The sequence below is a fragment of the Homarus americanus genome, unplaced genomic scaffold, assembly GCF_018991925.1.
Source record: "Homarus americanus isolate GMGI-L3 unplaced genomic scaffold, GMGI_Hamer_2.0 scaffold11028, whole genome shotgun sequence".
Taxonomy (NCBI): Eukaryota; Metazoa; Arthropoda; class Malacostraca; order Decapoda; family Nephropidae; genus Homarus; species Homarus americanus.
In genome coordinates, this window is record NW_024723611.1 from 29,868 (window position 1) to 49,121 (window position 19,254).

At 40.3% G+C, this 19,254-nt stretch overlaps 1 protein-coding gene across 1 annotated transcript in view; it reads left to right on the plus strand.

Moving 5' to 3' along the window:
- LOC121863685 (rho GTPase-activating protein 19-like) overlaps positions 1-19,254 on the plus strand; it is a 61,536-nt gene that overhangs the window by 26,255 nt on the left and 16,027 nt on the right. Inside the window, exons 5-6 of the mRNA XM_042362427.1 lie at positions 6,983-7,206; positions 17,469-17,555. Of these exons, the coding sequence (XP_042218361.1) occupies positions 6,983-7,206; positions 17,469-17,555 (311 nt within the window). The remainder of the gene's footprint in view (positions 1-6,982; positions 7,207-17,468; positions 17,556-19,254) is intronic.

Below are 19,254 nucleotides of genomic sequence, written 5' to 3' on the forward strand. Positions count from 1 at the left end.
CCTGAGTGACCGGAAAATTCTTGATACTGGAATTGTTATGCACCAATTGTTGTGTAAATTAGAGAGATTACTGTACTTGAGAAAACACAAGATCACAACACTGTACATCATGACTGAGTGAGAAACAAGAAAAGTTATAGGTGGATGTGGCACTGTTGTGGCAGTTCATTTATGGATGTGTGACTTTGGCTGATGCTAAGATGATCAGTACAGGAAGTACTGTAGTTTATGTTAAGTTTAGTTCCCAGTAATGATCAGTGTATTACTACAGGAAGTACTGTAGTTTATGTTAAGTTTAGTTACCAGTAATGATCAGTGTATTACTACAGGAAATACTGTAGTTTATGTTAAGTATAGTTACCAGTAATGATCAGTGTATTACTACAGGAAGTACTGTAGTTTATGTTAAGTTTAGTTACCAGTAATGATCAGTGTATTACTACAGGAAGTACTGTAGTTTATGTTAAGTATAGTTACCAGTAATGATCAGTGTATTACTACAGGAAGTACTGTAGTTTATGTTAAGTATAGTTACCAGTAATGATCAGTGTATTACTACAGGAAGTACTGTAGTTTATGTTAAGTATAGTTACCAGTAATGATCAGTGTATTGTATGTAAATTATGTATGCTGGATTATGTATTATGTATGTATATTATGTATGTGCTCCATTTATATTTATTCAGCCTAGCTAGCAGCGTGTGGCAATGTTATTACCATATCCCACATGCTTAATTAATGTGCCTGGCGACGTATGGAAGCTGCTAATGTATCACTTGCCATACGTCGTCTATAGCAGTTGACCAGGAGCCTAGCTGGGAGGAGCGCTACCCCCCTTTGTGTACATACTCTTATCCAGTAAACCGAACCTACAAAACTATACAGGTGTTTGTGTTCTCTCCTGTATATAGAACTTATTACCCAGAACACCTAACATGGCGCAGTGCGTAATCTTACTGGATAATTACGAGTGATTAGTGCAAAGTTTGTGAAAGCCGGCTTATGGACTCCCGCCTTGTGGCCTTGTGTCAACCCCCGCGTCATCCCTCGAAGAATTTAGCAACTTTGAGCAGTGTCAGTGACAGTGATTTTCTGTGAAGTGTTTAGTGCATTGTGTGTTTCGTGCCATTCATGTGTGACCTTGTTTTAAAGGATTCCCAAGTTATACGGCATGTTCTGGGCATTTGTGGGGTGTAGAGTTCAGCGCACCCTCCTCTGACCGTTTACAGAGTGTGACTGAGCTACTCGCTGTCTCCACCCCCCTCCCTCACAGCGCCGCCTCCACCCCCCCTCACAGCTGGGGCGAGACGCTTTGCCCGCCCGACACACACACACACATACATGCACTAACACTTGCTGACCGCGCGGCTTCATTATATATATTTTATATATATAACCTACTTATCTGTGTATTTAATTAATTTTTTGTCTGAAATCTTGTTGATACGACGGGCTGACCGGTCAACACTGATTTAAGACACAGTACACAGAGGAAGTAGTTATGTCTCGTGCCTTACGTAGCCGTGGAGCCAGCGCCTGGATGAGTCAAGCGGATGATAGTCCCACAGAGATGGATGACCAGGCCGGCCACGACGCTCCAGCCCCCACAACATCGCGCAGTCCTTCACCTCAATATTCAGCGTTGTCTCCAGAGATAATTGCTTTACTGAAGTTTATGAGAGATGAGAGACGCGAGGATGAAGCTCACAGACGTTTGGCGGATGAGCACAGAAGGCAAGCAGAGGCAGAACGAGACCACCAACGGAGAGTGGAAGACAGTGCACGGTTTGAAGCCTTGATATCTCGCCTCACTGTTAACCAAGCCCCTGGCTCTAACACTGCCTCGGTACTGACTGGTTCAGATACCTCATCCATGCTTCCTTCACGCCCCCCAGCCCCACCTAAAGCAGCAGCTCAAACACCGCCCATCTTGAAGCCTGACGTGACTTTCCAGACTTTTCGTGAATGGCGGCGACGGTGGGCTGATTATTCTACAATGGTGGATCTCCAGAGTTTGTCTCAGCCTAAACAACTCATCCAGCTGCGTATGTGCCTGTCCTTGGAAGTTCAGCGTGTCTTGGAACATACGTTGCAGGTACCCCCAACCTCTTCGTTGTCTGTAGAGGAGGTACTGGACGTTCTACAACGGCACATCAAAGGACAGCAGAATGAAGCTCTGCGCAGGAGGGAATTGTTTAGCTGCAGACAGATGGAGGGTGAGTCTTTTGACGCCTTTTATGTACGTCTTAAGAGAGCCTCGGAAGAGGTAGATATATGTCTAGGCCACCACCAGCAGTGCGAGGAGACCCAGTTGAAGCAGGTGATCTTGATGGGTGTTAAGGACGAGGAACTTGTCCAACGCCTCACCTCCCTCGACTCTTCCTCTTCTCTTCAGGATGTGTTGACGATATGTCGCTCCTATGAGGCTGCCAGGTGTGCCACCTCTGCCATCCGAGCTCCCCCTACAGCTGTACGCGCTGTTTCCCGGTACAAGAAGGACAAGAAGTCTGCTCCTACGCCTTCGCCCACCACGTCCACGCCCGGTTCATTTTGCAACAACTGTGGTAAGCAGCACGGAACACAGGTGTGTCCAGCCGCTGAGTCTACCTGCAACAGTTGTGACCGTAAGGGCCACTGGTCACTCACAGTACGGTGCCCAGCCAAACGCGTCCAGTGCAATGTGTGCGGTCGTCTGGGCCACTATGACAAGTGTTGCCCTTCCAACAAACCCAAGGGACAGCGTCGGCGGAAGCTTCAGCGCCCTTCCACCAGAGAGGGCCGCCCACAGTCTTCCAATCAGAGGCACGACGACCCTGGACAACGCTGGAGCCATATTAGGAATGTGTGCTCCCCCCCGCGTCCCAGGACCAAAGTCCCCCAGTACATCAGTGTCATTGTGACCTACCGCAGTGTGTCATCCCGTCTTCAGATGTTGCCCGACACCGGCGCTGATGCTACAGTCATCGGTCCCCAGCATTTGCAATGCTTGGGGCTCTCTCCAAGTGATCTAGGACCGCCCCCCAAGGATCTCCGCTTTATGGCAGACGGTTCACAGATGACCCCGGCCCTGGGTTCACTCCAAGCACAAGTCACCTTTGGCAACAGGTCGTGTCAGGCCTGGATTGATGTGCATAACGGTGTCCCGACTCCTTTGCTGTCCTACAGACATTGTCAAGAGTTGGCCATCATCTCCCAGGACTTCCCCAAACCTATTCTTGAGGTAAAACACGCCAACAGGGTGCAAAAAGGGAGCAGCAACGACCCTGCTGCCGCCCTACCCCTGCCTCTTGCCAGTGACACCTCTCCTTCGGATGCTCGGAAGTACTTCCTGAAGGAATTCAGCGACGTTCTGGTGACCAAGTCCGCTCTGGAATCCAAGCCTCTCAAGAAGATGGTAGGTCCCCCCATGAGGATCCACCTGAGGGACGACGCGAAGCCCTTCGCTATTTACACCCCTCGACTGGTTCCCCTGGCCTTCCGCGAGGCGGTCAAAAACGAGCTGGACTCCATGGTCGCCCAAGAAATTATTGCACCAACCGGCGATGACCCGTCTCCATGGTGTCACCCGATGGTTGTCGTCGCAAAACCTAAAGGTGGTGTTCGGATCACCACTGACCTCTCCAAGCTCAACAGCCAGGTGTCTCGTCCTGCGCACCCTTCTCCCACGCCCTTTGCAGCTATACGCAGTGTGAACCCGAAGGCGCGCTTCTTCACGACGATGGACGCCCTGTGTGGATACTGGCAGATAGAGCTTGCCGAAGAAGACCGACCACTCACAACTTTCATCACCCCGCATGGACGTTACAGTTATTGCCGTGGCCCCATGGGATTCGCCGCTACAGGAGACGCTTTCTGTCTTCGAGGTGATATGGCTCTACAAGGTCTGGCAAACTGTGTGAAAGTGGTCGACGACATACTCGTGTACGACGAGGATTATATGGATCACCTCTGCCGTATCTACGAGGTACTCAACAGGTGCCGGAAGCACTGCATTACCCTAAATGCCGACAAGTTTGTTCTGGCCAGCTCTTCAGTTGACTTTTGTGGGTACACCCTCTCAGGGAATGGTATCGCAGCTGACCCGGAAAAGGTCCGCGCCATCACGGATTTTCCCACCCCTGCTAACCTGACCGACTTGAGGTCCTTCATCGGTCTCGTCAACCAGTTAGCAGAGTTTTCGTCGGACATCTCCGCAGCTGCTCAACCACTTCGCCCCCTGATGAGCCCCAAGAGGACATTCCTGTGGACCCCCGACCACGACAAGGCCTTCCAGCAAGTGAAACAGGCCCTGTCTCGTCCACCTGTCCTCGCCACGTTTGACCCAGCCTTGCCGACAGTTCTGCAGACAGATGCCTCACGCTTGTATGGCGTGGGATACGCCCTACTGCAGGATCATGGTGGAGGGCAGTTCCGGCTCGTCCAGTGTGGCTCGCGTTTCCTCTCTGACACTGAGACGCGCTACGCCACTATTGAGTTGGAGCTGTTGGCTGTGGTTTGGGCGATGTCCAAGTGCAGGTTTTACCTCATAGGCCTGCAACACTTTCACCTAGTGACCGACCATCGCCCGCTTGTCCCGATCCTCAACCACTACACGCTAGACGCCGTTGAGAACCCTCGCCTCCAGCGTCTGAAAGAGAAGCTCTCGGCGTACATCTTCACAGCAGTGTGGCGTGCTGGTAAGGAGCTCTGCATCCCTGATGCCTTATCCCGCTCTCCTGTCAGCCGCCCTACTCCAGAAGACCATGTGCTCGACGCCGACCTCGCTCTTTCCGTTAGGACTGTGGTCACTCTCCATGCCGTCCAATCCCTTCGTTCGGACCTGTCACCAGATGACGACAAGGCAATGGAGGACCTTCGAACAGCGGCCCGAGATGACCCTTCCTACGTCCGACTTGTCGAGTGTGTGAGGAATGGATTTCCTAGCAACCGCTACGATCTTCACAACACCCTGCTCCCGTATTGGAAACTCCGCGATGAACTCTACTGCGACGGAGACCTTGTTCTGTACGGAGCACGTGTAGTTGTCCCTGCTGCATCACGTCCCCACGCCTTGGCTCGCCTTCACGACAGTCACCGTGGAGCTGAGGCCACCAAACGACGTGCACGACAGACTGTGTTCTGGCCCGGCATCAACTCCGACATCTCCAATGTTGTCCGTGCGTGTGAGCCCTGCCAAGTACTACAACCCAGCCAGCAGCAGGAACCCTTCATGAGTGACGACAACCCCACCCGCCCCTTTGAGTCTGTGTCGGCCGACTTTTTCTGTGTGTCAGGAAAGTCCTTCCTTGTTATCGTCGACCGTCTCTCTGGTTGGCCGGTTGTCATCAAGTGCGGTAATGACACGACGTCTGCCGCCACCATCAGCAAGTTCCGCCACTACTTCCGTGACGTGGGCGTTCCTGTACGCCTGCGAACCGACGGAGGGCCTCAGTTCACAAGCCGGGACTTTGCTGCGTTCCTTGACCGATGGGGAGTCCGGCATGTGTTGTCATCGCCCCATTACCCGCAGTCCAACGGCCACGCTGAGGCTGCTGTCAAATCCCTGAAGCACCTCATCCTTAAGGTGGCCCCTTCTGGGAACATTGACTGCGAGGCCTTCGACCGGGGTCTTCTTGAACTCCGCAACACACCCAACTACACCGGACGCTCCCCTGCCCAGGTTTTGTATGGACGCCCCCTTCGTTCTTGTGTCCCTGCTCACCCTCAATCCTTCTCCAAGGAGTGGCAGGCCAAGACAGAGGATTGCCGAGCCGCCGAACGTGTTCAGGACGTCGTCGCCACAACGACCACGCCCGTTCTCTCCCCAGGTTGAGTGTCGGCACCCAAGTCCGTGTTCAGGACCCGACCCTCCCTACGTTGGGACAAAGTAGGCGTAGTCATGGGTCTCGGCAGGTCACGGACTACCAGGTGCGGTTACCCAGTGGTCGTGTGTGGTGGAGGAACCGCCGTTTTCTCCGCCCCGTAACAATGCCTTCTGCTGGCCCCGCCACCAGTGTTGAGTCCCATACCCTTCCCAGTGATGAAGTCCCTCGACGCTCAGAACGGATCCAAAAGAGGTCCGCTCAAGACTTTGCTATGAGCGTATAGGGGGGAGGGAGGTGTATGTATATTATGTATGCTGGATTATGTATTATGTATGTATATTATGTATGTGCTCCATTTATATTTATTCAGCCTAGCTAGCAGCGTGTGGCAATGTTATTACCATATCCCACATGCTTAATTAATGTGCCTGGCGACGTATGGAAGCTGCTAATGTATCACTTGCCATACGTCGTCTATAGCAGTTGACCAGGAGCCTAGCTGAGGAGTGCTACCCCCCCTCTGTGTACATACTCTTATCCAGTAAACCGAACCTACAAAACTATACAGGTGTTTGTGTTCTCTCCTGTATATAGAACTTATTACCCAGAACACCTAACATGTATTACTACAGGAAGTACTGTAGTTTATGTTAAGTATAGTTACCAGTAATGATCAGTGTATTACTACAGGAAGTACTGTAGTTTATGTTAAGTATAGTTACCAGTAATGATCAGTGTATTACTACAGGAAGTACTGTAGTTTATGTTAAGTTTAGTTACCAGTAATGATCAGTGTATTACTACAGGAAGTACTGTAGTTTATGTTAAGTTTAGTTACCAGTAATGATCAGTGTATTACTACAGGAAGTACTGTAGTTTATGTTAAGTATAGTTACCAGTAATGATCAGTGTATTACTACAGGAAGTACTGTAGTTTATGTTAAGTATAGTTACCAGTAATGATCAGTGTATTACTACAGGAAGTACTGTAGTTTATGTTAAGTATAGTTCCCAGTAATGATCAGTGTATTACTACAGGAAGTACTGTAGTTTATGTTAAGTATAGTTACCAGTAATGATCAGTGTATTACTACAGGAAGTTGTCTTAATCAAGTAATAAACTGTAGATTATATATAATATAATGGATACACACTCAGATAATTAGTTTACTTCACAGAGATGCTACAGCCACACATGAGCCGTGACCAAAAGGAACTTACTCGTGCACGTCAGATCAAGGCCCTTCGTCTTCTATTTCTCCTGTTGCCACCAGAAAACTACCAGCTGTTGCATGACCTCCTTGTCCTGCTTCACCGAGTGGCCTCCCACCAAAAACAAAATCTTATGCCGGCCATCAATCTGGGTACAATGTTCGCTCCTCACATTCTCTGTCCTCGCAAGGTATGTGTACATCAGCCTGAGGAAAAATATTAAGTCTCATGCAAGTGAAGTCAAGTTTATTCCTGGTGTAATGCAGGATGGCCAACACCCCGACCCCCTGTATGCACACCTAGTCACCCATCACTTGTTGTCATCTAAAAAGATGATGTATAGAACATTACACTTATGTCTCTCAGTATTCAAGTATGACAGTTGTATCAAAACAGAAGTGTGGAGCATCTAATTCAAATTTCTGTCAAACTTCAAGGTCACAACTGGAAGTCAGAGTGTAACCCTTGTAATGGTACACAAGTTACAACAAACGTTTACAGGTAACCTTGTTCAGAGGTAAGGGTGTTGAGATTATTGATGGGGGTTTTGTGTAGAAGTTGGCTGAGATGGTTAGGGCAGGTGGAGAGAATGGGGAAGATGAATTGGGTTAAGAGGTGCATGAGTTTGAATGGAGGTGAGGAGAGGGAATGGTAGGTCGAGAGTGACATGGAGAGAGGTCGTGAGAGTTACTCAGAGATAAGAATCTGATGCGAGGCAACAAGAGACTGTAGCATGGAGAGCTGCCATTAGGTAAACATGGTTAACACACGAGTGTGGAAAATGGCCGTAAAACTGTGATGATGATGAATTTAATACAAGGAAAGGAAAGTTGACAGTGTGCTTGATGGTGACTAGAATGCTTTACAATAGTTTTATAGTACAGGTTTTTGGAGAGTGAACTCATTAAAAATTAGGGATAACTATGAAGGTACTGTATTGAAACCTGTAGTGATTAAGATGCATATGAAAGACAAACTCTTGTATAGATAATAATGAGATTTGAGAAAGAATATTTAAGCTTGAAAAGAAAGAGTGTAGGATTATATTGGCATAACTGTTAGAGTTAGTCTGACAGTATTACAGTCGGCCCTTAACATACGCGGGGGTTAGGTACCAGAGATACCCGTGAATGTTAAGAATCCGTGTACTTTTGCTGCCCCCCTCCCAAAAAACCCCTGGCCCCCATGTCCTTATTTACCGTATATACCTGTGTGTAGTTCGAGTTTTTAAGACCAAATTATTTGGCAAAAAATTGGGGGTCGACCTCTAAACGGGTAATAGTTTCGTTAGGTTGAAAAATATTTACCAGTAACTACCAGTAAACAATGGAAACGATGCACCAACGCACCACCAGCTGTGAGTGTCGGTACAGTTGCCAGGGCAGATCTCTTGCGTCATCATAGCAAGCCCAAAGTAGCCAAATGCATGGTATGGTAGCACAGGATGATGTAAAACATAAAGTATTCATTTTTTAAAGTTTATTTATAGATACATAAATTTATGTTCATTACATTTGAAACATCAATCTTTGTTAATTAAATTTGAAACAAAAGAAAACTACGATACTGTATTTCTAAATACCGGGTATTTTCATTAAAATATTACATCACAAGTATATTTTACCTTAACTGTGACTGAATGAATATATTCTCATAAATAAATATTGAAATGTAATATTTTTGCTTAAAGCTGAAATGACTTACGTATTACAGTGGAAAGTGGGATAAAATCATAACGAAAACAATGACTTGCGCCTTCTTTTGTTGTTCAAAAGATTTTACCGTAATCACTTTTCGAATGGTTTTCAGTTAAAACACTGTTGTTTTACAATAATATTCTATCCTAATTCACTTGAATAAATACTACGATACCATTTTTCTGAATATTTTCATTAAAATCCATTAAATCATTTCCTTGTCATCAGCACCAAACAGCTACTCCCAGTCCTCTCCTTGAACAGTATCGTCATATGGATCAACACCATCATCAGCCATAGGATCATCAATATCTTCATCCTCAATCACTCTCTCATTAGCCTCATAATCCCACAACAAGTCGTCTTCTGTTCCATCAAGACCATTCGAAATCCCACATTTCTTAAAAGATTTTACCACAATTTCTGGTCTGATTGCGACCAGGGCTCTGCTGTATCAGCTGGACGGTACACGTGTTTTTCGAATCGTTTTCATTTAAAAAACTGTTAACCATCAAAAGTGATTACGGTAACATCTTTTGAACGAAAGAAAGCGAAAGTCATTGCTTTCGACACTTTCCACTGTAATACGTACGTCATTTCAGCAAAAATATTACATTTCCATATTCTCAGAAATAAATAGTAGTTTTGCTGAAACGTAATGTATTTCAATGTAAATTAGGATAAACTACATGAAAACAAAAGACTTTACCTAACCTTCCGATGTTCAAGATATGTTACTCGTTTTTTTAATAGTTTTCGGTTAAAATACTGTTATATTAGTGATATTCTATTCATACTGTGCTTGATATAATACATTCACGGAAATGTAATATTTTTGCAACTACAATGCTGATGTCAACACAAGCGTGGTTACAGCGAGACTGACTGACTGAGGGAGCTCGGGAACGCGGTGTGGCGCGGGCGATGTGTGTGTGTGTGTGTGTGTGTGTGTGTGGTGTGCAATGTGTGGTGTCGCGTGCTATTTGAATAATGTGTATTCCTTTGAATGTATATTCCTCCAGCGGCAATCCCGTATTTGCAAATCCGTGTAAGTTAAACCCGCTTATGTTAAGGGCCGACTGTACTTCAATACACCGGATTAATTGAGACAGATCCCAGTCCGGAAATTGTGAAAGGTAAAGAAAAATGAATCTATGGGGGGTCCAGACATAACACTGCTTATCTGGACTGATACAAGAAAATCAGTTGTTGTTATATTGTTAATACTGTATTGAGCTGCAACAACTAAGGTATTTAAGTACATAACGAGGTCAATAAAACACTATCACTTAAAGAATAACAAATACAAGAGATAGAACTCTATGGGTTGAAAATCAGACTCAGTCTGGTTGTTGACAAGTGTTTTCACCGAGATGATTGTTACATACTATCAGAGTTGTAAAAAGCACTGGACTTTGTTACTTAAGTAAAAGTAAAGTTGTAAAAAGTATTTGACTGTTACTTAAGTAAAAGTATTATTACAGTGGCAAAATGCTACTCAAGTAGAAGTAAAAGTATCCAAAGTTCAATGTTCTCAAATAAAAGTAGAAAAGTATCTCATGAAGTACTCAAGTACTGAAAGTAAAATTGAACAACAAAATTATTGCCCCAAATATTGAGATAAATCCACAGTAAGTTTTATATACAGTGGTCCCTCGGTTAACGAACTCAATCCGTTCCAGAAGGTCGTTCGTTAACCGAAAAGTTCATTAACCGAAACCATTGTTTCAATGGGTTTTTGGGTAATTGGTTCCAGCTCACCGAAAATAGCCTAAATTCAACAAAAATGGGAGAAAAGTTCACTTACTTTGAGGTGTGTATGTAGAAGGCTCCTGGATGATGATGATGATGTGCATTTGAAGTGGGAGGTGGAGGAGAAGGGAGAAGAGAGGCATTGGGGTGGAAGAGAAGTCACCCCATGGCACCATTTTACCCATAAAATTTTAGTTCTCTTGGTGTATTTCAAGATTATTTTCTTTAAATCAACACTGCACTGCATTATATATTGTCAATATGTAAAATAAATTTCAAAATGGCCAATAATTTGCTTGGAAACACAGAAAAAAGCATTTAGTTGAAGAGTCTCAAGCAAGATGTTACCTCCAGTGAAAACAGAGAGAGACTAACGCCTGTTTGCTGTGTTAAGAGGCTGGATGCAGCATTAAACTAGTCACTTTACAGTATTACCCGCCCTACGTGGTTTTCACTTAGCGTTTTGCATATCTGGCTTTCGCCAGGCTGAACTTTCACTTAACACGTTTTCATATATTATATTGGTGATCATTTTGAATATAAACATCATATTTTGCATTAGACATACAAATTTTGAATAAAAATTTTCTCAAATTAACTATGTTATCTTTTTGTGCAAAATATATGACATTTATATTCAAAATATTCCTAGTCTTACAAGGAATCAGCAATGTCAATTATATTATCCTAACTTTAGTTTGAGGTATTATTTATTAAAATTTAGTGGTTATCCCACACATCTCCTTGGGGCCGGTTGGTGGGGTGGGGAGAGGACCGACCGACCATCTGTTACCAGTGAAGAATTATTTTTTTATTAACTGAAGATATTTGTTTAGCTCATAAAATTCATACAAATTATCCGGTTGAATATAATTTACATTGCTGGAATTCAGGTAGTTCTGCTATAACGATAATTGTGTTCTTAAAATATCGTGTTATAAAATAATAGAAATAACAGGGCTTATGGAGAAAAAAGGGTTAGGTGCAGATTACTAAAGAAATGAAAAATTTAGTAGTTAGCTAACACAAGGATAGCACAGTCTAAATAAATGTTACATTCATATCTAATAATGAAATCATACAGTAAATTTAACACTTTACCTTGAAAAATATGAATGTAACTTGATGGGGAGAAGGGTGATTTTGAGGTTGATAACATCAAGCTTTTTAAGTGTTATATCCTTTCTTTCGATAATAATCACCGGAATTCTATCATCAGAATGCTTTTGGAGATATTCTTCTTCCATATTCACAGTTAATACCACAAAATTGGAGAAATAATGCAAAAATCGCGTTATTGCAAACAAGCGATCGCGTTATACAAATATTGTTCGAATCATAAATCGCGTTAGAGCAAATTCGCGTTATCAAAACACGCGTTATAGCAGAACTCACTGTTCTTATAATTTGGTGATCATTTTGAATATAAACATCATATTTTGCATTAGACATACAAATTTTAGATAAAATTTTTCTCAAATTAACTATGTTATCTTTTTATTACAAAATATATGACATTTATATTCAAAATATTCCTGGTCTTGGAATCCAGCAATGTCAATTATATTATCCTAACTTTAATCTGAGGTATTATTTAATACTAAATGTTAAAACCTGGAAGGGAGGATTGGTGGGGGTGGGGGAGGGTTGGGACTGACTCTGCAGTTGGAAGAGGGGGAAGGTGGGGGTACTTTGATTGACAGATAGTGTTGTAGAAGATTATTTTTTATTAACTGAAGATATTTGTTTTAGCTCATAAAATTCATACAAATTACCGGTCAGAATATAATTTACATTGCTGGAATTCTTATAATTTGGTGATCATTTTGAATATAAACATCATATATTTTCATTAAACATACAAATTTTAGATAAAATTTTTCTCTAGTTAACTATGTTATCTTTTGTGCAAAATATATGACATTTATATTCAAAATATTCCTGGTCTTACAAGGGAATCAGCAATGTCAATTGTTATCCTAACTTTAGTTTGAGGTATTATTTATTAAAATTTAGTGGTTTTCCCCAAAATTTCTCTGAGAGGGAAGAGCCAGGGAGTGTAGTGTGAGAGAGGGAGGAGTTGAGTCCATTATTTGAATGGACATTAACTAGCGACTGTATTTCTCTTAAGTAATTGTGTGCATGTACCATCATAAAATTAAGATGTTATTTTTACTACAACATAGGTATGTGCCTTCAAAAGTGGAGTTTGGGGGTCAGGCGGTTTCTATTGGAATTAATCCCATATGTTCTGTTGTTCACTTACTTGGTTCCCTTAGCGGGACCCTCTGGGTTCAATTGACGCGTTAAGTGGGAATCTAACTGTCCTTCAATTATGTTCAATAATTGTTAAAATGACTAAAAATTGAATATTAAACTTTAAATTATTGAATAGTATAAACTTCTTGATATTTACTAAAATAGTAAGGAATTTAAGCCCTAGAACCGATTAATGTATTGGCGGACTGATACTAAAGCTGGTTGCCCGGCCAGTGAGCGAAAACATGTTGAGTGGGTTCGTAAGAAATTAATCAACCAATTGAAGATTCTTATGGAAGGCAGTTCGTTAACGAAATTTAGATTAACGGTAGATTAACTGAGGATATATATATATTATATATATATATATATATATATATATATATATATATATATATATATATATATATATATATATATATATATATATATATATATATATATAGACCCGACTTACATTCACGTGGACTTACGACCGTCGGGACACGACCGCCTCAGATAGATAAAAAAAAAAAAAAAAAAAAAAATTAAATGAGCATTTTTCTATACGAAACGTTTCCAGTTAATGTAGTCTCCATGTATAATTAGAAAATTATGGGGCCCCATGTGCATTCAGCTGACTACATTAAAGGTTAAGTGCTCAGTCACACTGTATCCATTCCTTATATTTATTACTTTCACTGTACTGTATCCATTCATCATTATTCATTACTTTTACTGCTGTATTTCATTGTAGATTTTTATTAAAAATTTTTTTTTTTTTTTTTTTTTTTTTTTTATCTATATCTGAGGTTAATGAAGTCGCAATTATGAAGTCACGTAATGATAAGTGAGTAGGGGTCTATTTACATATATATATATATATATATATATATATATATATATATATATATATATATATATATATATATATATATATATATATATATATATATATATATATATATATATATATATATATATGATTGTACCCATATAGCGGTCAATTGAACCCAGAGGGTCCCGCGTTAAATGAACAACAGAACATATGGGATTAATTCAATAGAAACCGGCCCGACCCCCAAACTCCACTTTTGAAGGCACATACCCATGTTGTAGTAAAAATAACATCTTAATTATGATGGTACATACACAATTCAAGAGAAATAGAAAATACAGTCGCCAGTTAATGTCCATTCAAATAATGGACTCAACTCCCTCTCAGAAGAGAAATTTTGGGGAAAACCACTAAATTTTAATAAATAATACCTCAAACTAAAGTTAGGATAATACAATTGACATTGTGGATTCCTTGTAAGACCAGGAATATTTTGAATATAAATGTCATATTTTGCACAAAAAGATAACATAGTTAATTTGAGAAAATTTTATCTAAAATTTGTATGTCTAATGCAAAAATATGATGTTTATATTCAAAATGATCACCAAATTATAAAATTCCAGCAATGTAAATTATATTCTGACGGGTAATTTGTATGAATTTATGAGCTAAAACAAATATCTTCAGTTAATAAAAAAATAATCTTCACAACACTATCTGTCAATCAAAGTACCCCACCTTGCCTCCCCTCTTCCAACCGCAGTCAGTCAACCTCCCCACCCCCACCCCCACCAATCCTCCCTTCCAGGGTTTTTAACATTTAGTATTAAATAATACCTCAGATTAAAGTTAGGATAATATAATTGACATTGCTGGATTCCTTGTAAGACCAGGAATATTTTGAATATAAATGTCATATATTTTGCACAAAAGATAACATAGTTAATTTGAAAAATTTTTATCTAAAATTTGTATGTCACAATGCAAAAAATGATGTTTATATTCAAAATGATCATCAAATATAAAGAATTCCACAAATATATGACCGGTAATTTGTAATTTTATGAGCTAAAACAAATATCTTCAGTTAATAAAAAAAAATAATTCTTCACGGGTAACAGATGGTCGGTCGGTCCCTCCCTCCCCCCCACCCCCACCAACCGTCCCAAGGAGATGTGGGATAACCACTAAATTTTAATAAATAATACCTCAAACTAAAGTTAGGATAATATAATTGACATTGCTGGATTCCTTGTAAGACCAGGAATATTTTGAATATAAATGTCATATATTTTGCACAAAAGATAACATAGTTAATTTGAAAATTTTTATCTAAAATTTGTATGTCTAATGAAAAATATGATGTTTATATTCAAAATGATCACCAAATTATAAGAATTCCAGCAATATAAATTATATTCTGGCGGGTAATTTGTATGAATTTTATGAGCTAGGCAGTCAGGCAGGGTGGGCAAATCTAAAAATAGCGTCTCGAGCTGGACACTCTGCGTATATGGAAAAAAATCGTGTTAAGTAAGTTCAGCTCTGGCGAGGCTCGCATATATGATAAAACGCGTTAAGTGAAACGCGTTAGTGAGGGTAATACTGTATATATATATATATATATATATATATATATATATATATATATATATATATATATATATATATATATATATATATATTATATATATATATATATATATATATACATATATAATATATATATATATATATATATATATATATATATATATATATATATATATATATATATATATACATATATACATATATATACATATATACATATATACATATATACATATACATATATACATATATATATATATATATATATATATATATATATATATATATATTATATATATATTAAAGCTATAAATGATAAAAAAGTGTGGGGATTTATTTTCATTGAAAGATTCAGCAAAAGTACAGTGGGCTTGGTGAATCCTCCACCTCAACTTCGAGGGAAGTTCTGTGCCATTATGGCGTCCTAGAGGACATTTGGTTACTCCATGGGACATTTGAATAATCTCAGTATGCAATTTGTTTGTGATTTTCTTAGGTGTTGTTGGAGCTTTTCAGCTGGTTTGAAAACACAATTTTGGCTGAACAGGGTTGGACTTTTAAGGAGAGTCCTGATGACCATCTACAGGTTAAAGATGTTATATTAAAAGATGAATCACAGACCATATGAGGCTGATCAAGCGAGAATATAATCATGGACTGAATCAATAAATAAACCTGGCAAATGCGGCAATGCTCGGTTCCCTTGCCATCTTCAGCCTGTTCACATATACGTACACAACCTCAGCTCTGTACTTAGTAGCTCTTGTAGGCCTTCAACAAATCTGATTACACCACTGTACAGTATTCAGTGAGCAAGTGTTGTTCTTTCATTAAATTTGTTTTTTATATATTCATTCTCTATATTATTTTTGCCTATTTTGTAAAACCCTCAAGTATCCCGTTAAAGAAAAAGATGTACAGTGGTCCTCGGTTACTTGACACAATTCGTTCCAGAAGGTCGTTAGTTGACCAAAAATTTTGTTAACTCAGCGATTGTTTCAATGGGATTTTGGTTTCAGTAATTTCACCACTAAAATTTTAAATTAGCTAGCTGTAATTAAAGATTATTTTCTTTAAATCAACACTGCACTATACTGTATAATATCAATATGTAAAATAAATTTCAGAATGACCAATAATTGTACTGTAAAAATGTAAAAATAGTTTATGTTCAAAGTCTAGATGTTATCTCTAATGACCAGAGATACAAACTGACGCCTGCTGGGTGAGTCAAGTGGCTGTTTGGTGCGCTAAAATTAGTTTCCTGTACTTCAATTATGTTAAATAAGTGTTAAAATTACTAAGAATTTTAATATAAACCTTGTAAAATTATTGAATAGTACAACCTTCTTGATAGTTACTCAGATGGGGACAAATATAAGCCCTAGAACCGATTACTGTATTAGCAGACTAATATTCCAGCTGGTGAGTAAGCGAAAACATGTTGAGAGGAATTCATAAGGAATTCATTAACCAAATTTTTTTTGTTTACCGAAATGAAGATTCTTATGGAAGGTAATTCGTTAACCGAGATTTCGTTAACTGAGGCGTTCGTTAACCTAGGGACCACTGTACTGTACTGTACTACTGTACATAAAAAGTTCACGTAAATGAGTGTAGGTAGTGATGTGTGACATACTGATACTATACATATGAAGGCAGGACTCAAACTGAAATGCACTGTCGACACCCATGCACAGACTTCCACTGCAGCGTCTGAGAACTACGTCGTCTGGACCGACCTGGATTTTCGGACTTTTACAAATATTTCTTGTGAATAGAGAGTCCGACAAAGTGTATCTGTGGACAATATTTAAGTACCCGTCTAGTGGTTCTCCTGTACAGTCATGCGTGCGCGTCCCAGATCGTTCTTGGAAACGTGACGTTAACCGAATTGGACGTTGTCTGAACATCACATTGTGAACTTTGTATTTATACTTACATGTATGTGGAATATTGCAGTGTACTTGTATTGTACAATATTGACTAAATTCACTATATAACGTGTCACAACTAATGAAACACATAGGTTAAGAACATAAACCAGTAACATAGGCATTTCTTATATCTATCAAAACATATTATGGATGTATAGTTACTGTACTGTATCATCATAAGCCTGGCAGCACAATCTATTTTGTTTAAGACACGTGATGCATGCGTGAGCGCCGTCCGCTCTAAGGCCACTTAAGTCCGCTACAGATTTTTTTTTATCCCCTTTATTTTCTTATTATTTTTATGGGCCATGGACGTATATGCGATCGGATGATGTTGTTCGGACGGACATAAAGCGGCTCATGACTGTACTTTCATATGTTTCATGAGTTTCAGATGGCTCCCAATGATCTACAGTACCTGTCAGCAACACTGAGTACAGCTGTAGCCTACATGATTGAAGAAGCCCTACAGCTCTTCCAGGTAAGCTGATACCCTTGTGTTCATGTTTGTAGGCATCACTAGAAACATTATTAATGTAGTATACAGTTCTGTATGTTCCTAGTTCAAATGGCTCATGTTTCACTTAAGGACACTTTTGTGGTTTTCTTCTATATATAATTTTTTTTTTTTACGGGGATTAGCCCACCCGAGCACAGGTCACTGACCCAAATCGGGGCCTGGGGGCAAGAATGTAATAATAATAAGAATTCACAGTAAATAAAATTTATAATAAAAAATACAAAATTGAAAATAAAATAATAAATTAGTAATAATAATCACAACACAGTAATAATATTAATAACAATAATAAAGAAAAAAATGAGAAACAATATATGTATGTTGTGTTGTCAATAGTAAGAGAAACAATTGAGACCCTGCAATTGTGTGTAAATGAGACAGAAAGTCAGATCATCAACCAGGGACTTGGTCACAATTGATGATGGGTTAATAAACACTTAACAATTTGTCTGTTTATCAGGGAGAGAGGAGGAGAATAGCTGGAGATATCAGATTTTCTTGGACACATGTGTGTCTCAAGCTATCTACTGACCATAAAAAGTGACGGATCATCAACCCACCAGTGCAAGAAGGTTATAAGAATGTCACTGGCCATATGGCGAGACATGGAAATAATTATATTGCTTAAGTGCGTCTTATAGGCTGGCAAAATACGGTAATACTGGAATCTGAGGAGCAGTTTGGCACACTACACAGTGGGTAAATATTTGAATGAAGACATAATCTCTCGATACTGTTAGTTAATATAAATACACTAAAACAGAACATAAAGTAATTTTAGACATCAGAGGTGAGGATTTACACTCATTTATATTATTGTTTATCGCACTCCAGAAACTTCTTTTTGGTTTCACTCACAGAGGGAAGGTCACTGGTGCAGAAAGCAGCCATACCTCTCTGGAGCTTCTCTAAACTATTGACCGTCGACCCACACTGCTGATTCACCAACTAACATAGGGAAGCTTCCAGATGCCTGTGTTAGCACTGACATATTCCAATAATATGAAAAAATAAAAATTCATTTGTATACAGTCAACCCTCGCTTTACGGCGGTCCCACATTCAGCGTTTCCGCGTTCTGCGGTACCCTGCGAAACAGGAATGCTGCGATTCCCTGCGATGCGTCATACCCCTTTGCGCGGAGGCTGGCGAGCCGTGCCATTTTTGGATCCAAACCTCCCGCCATCTCTCCCGCCCTCTCCCGCCATCCGCCATGTTGTGTAAGCGGCGCGAGCAGGGTGCGCACAAGGTCGCCCAGTCATCAAAACATTACCGAGTTTTTCACCCGCCACCCACCACAGCCGGCCCAAGTCAGTGATAGTGATAATGATAGTGAGGATATGGACTTATATGGACTTTGAGGGGTTTGACAAAGAGGCCCTGCAAGCCACTGTGGTGGATAGTGATACAATTGATACAAGTGATACAGGTGAGGGCCAATAATCTGCCCTCTGCCTCGAACCAACCCCCATCCCCGTGCAGTGCCCAGCCATCTTTTCTACTAATGTAAGTGTTAAAAAAACTAATATTATTGATATTTCTCTTAATTATTAATTGTGTGTGCATACCATCATAAAGTTAAGATAATATCTTTACTACAACATAGTTGTGTGTCATCAAAAAGTGGAGTTTGGGGGTCGGCCCGGTCTCTATTTCAATTA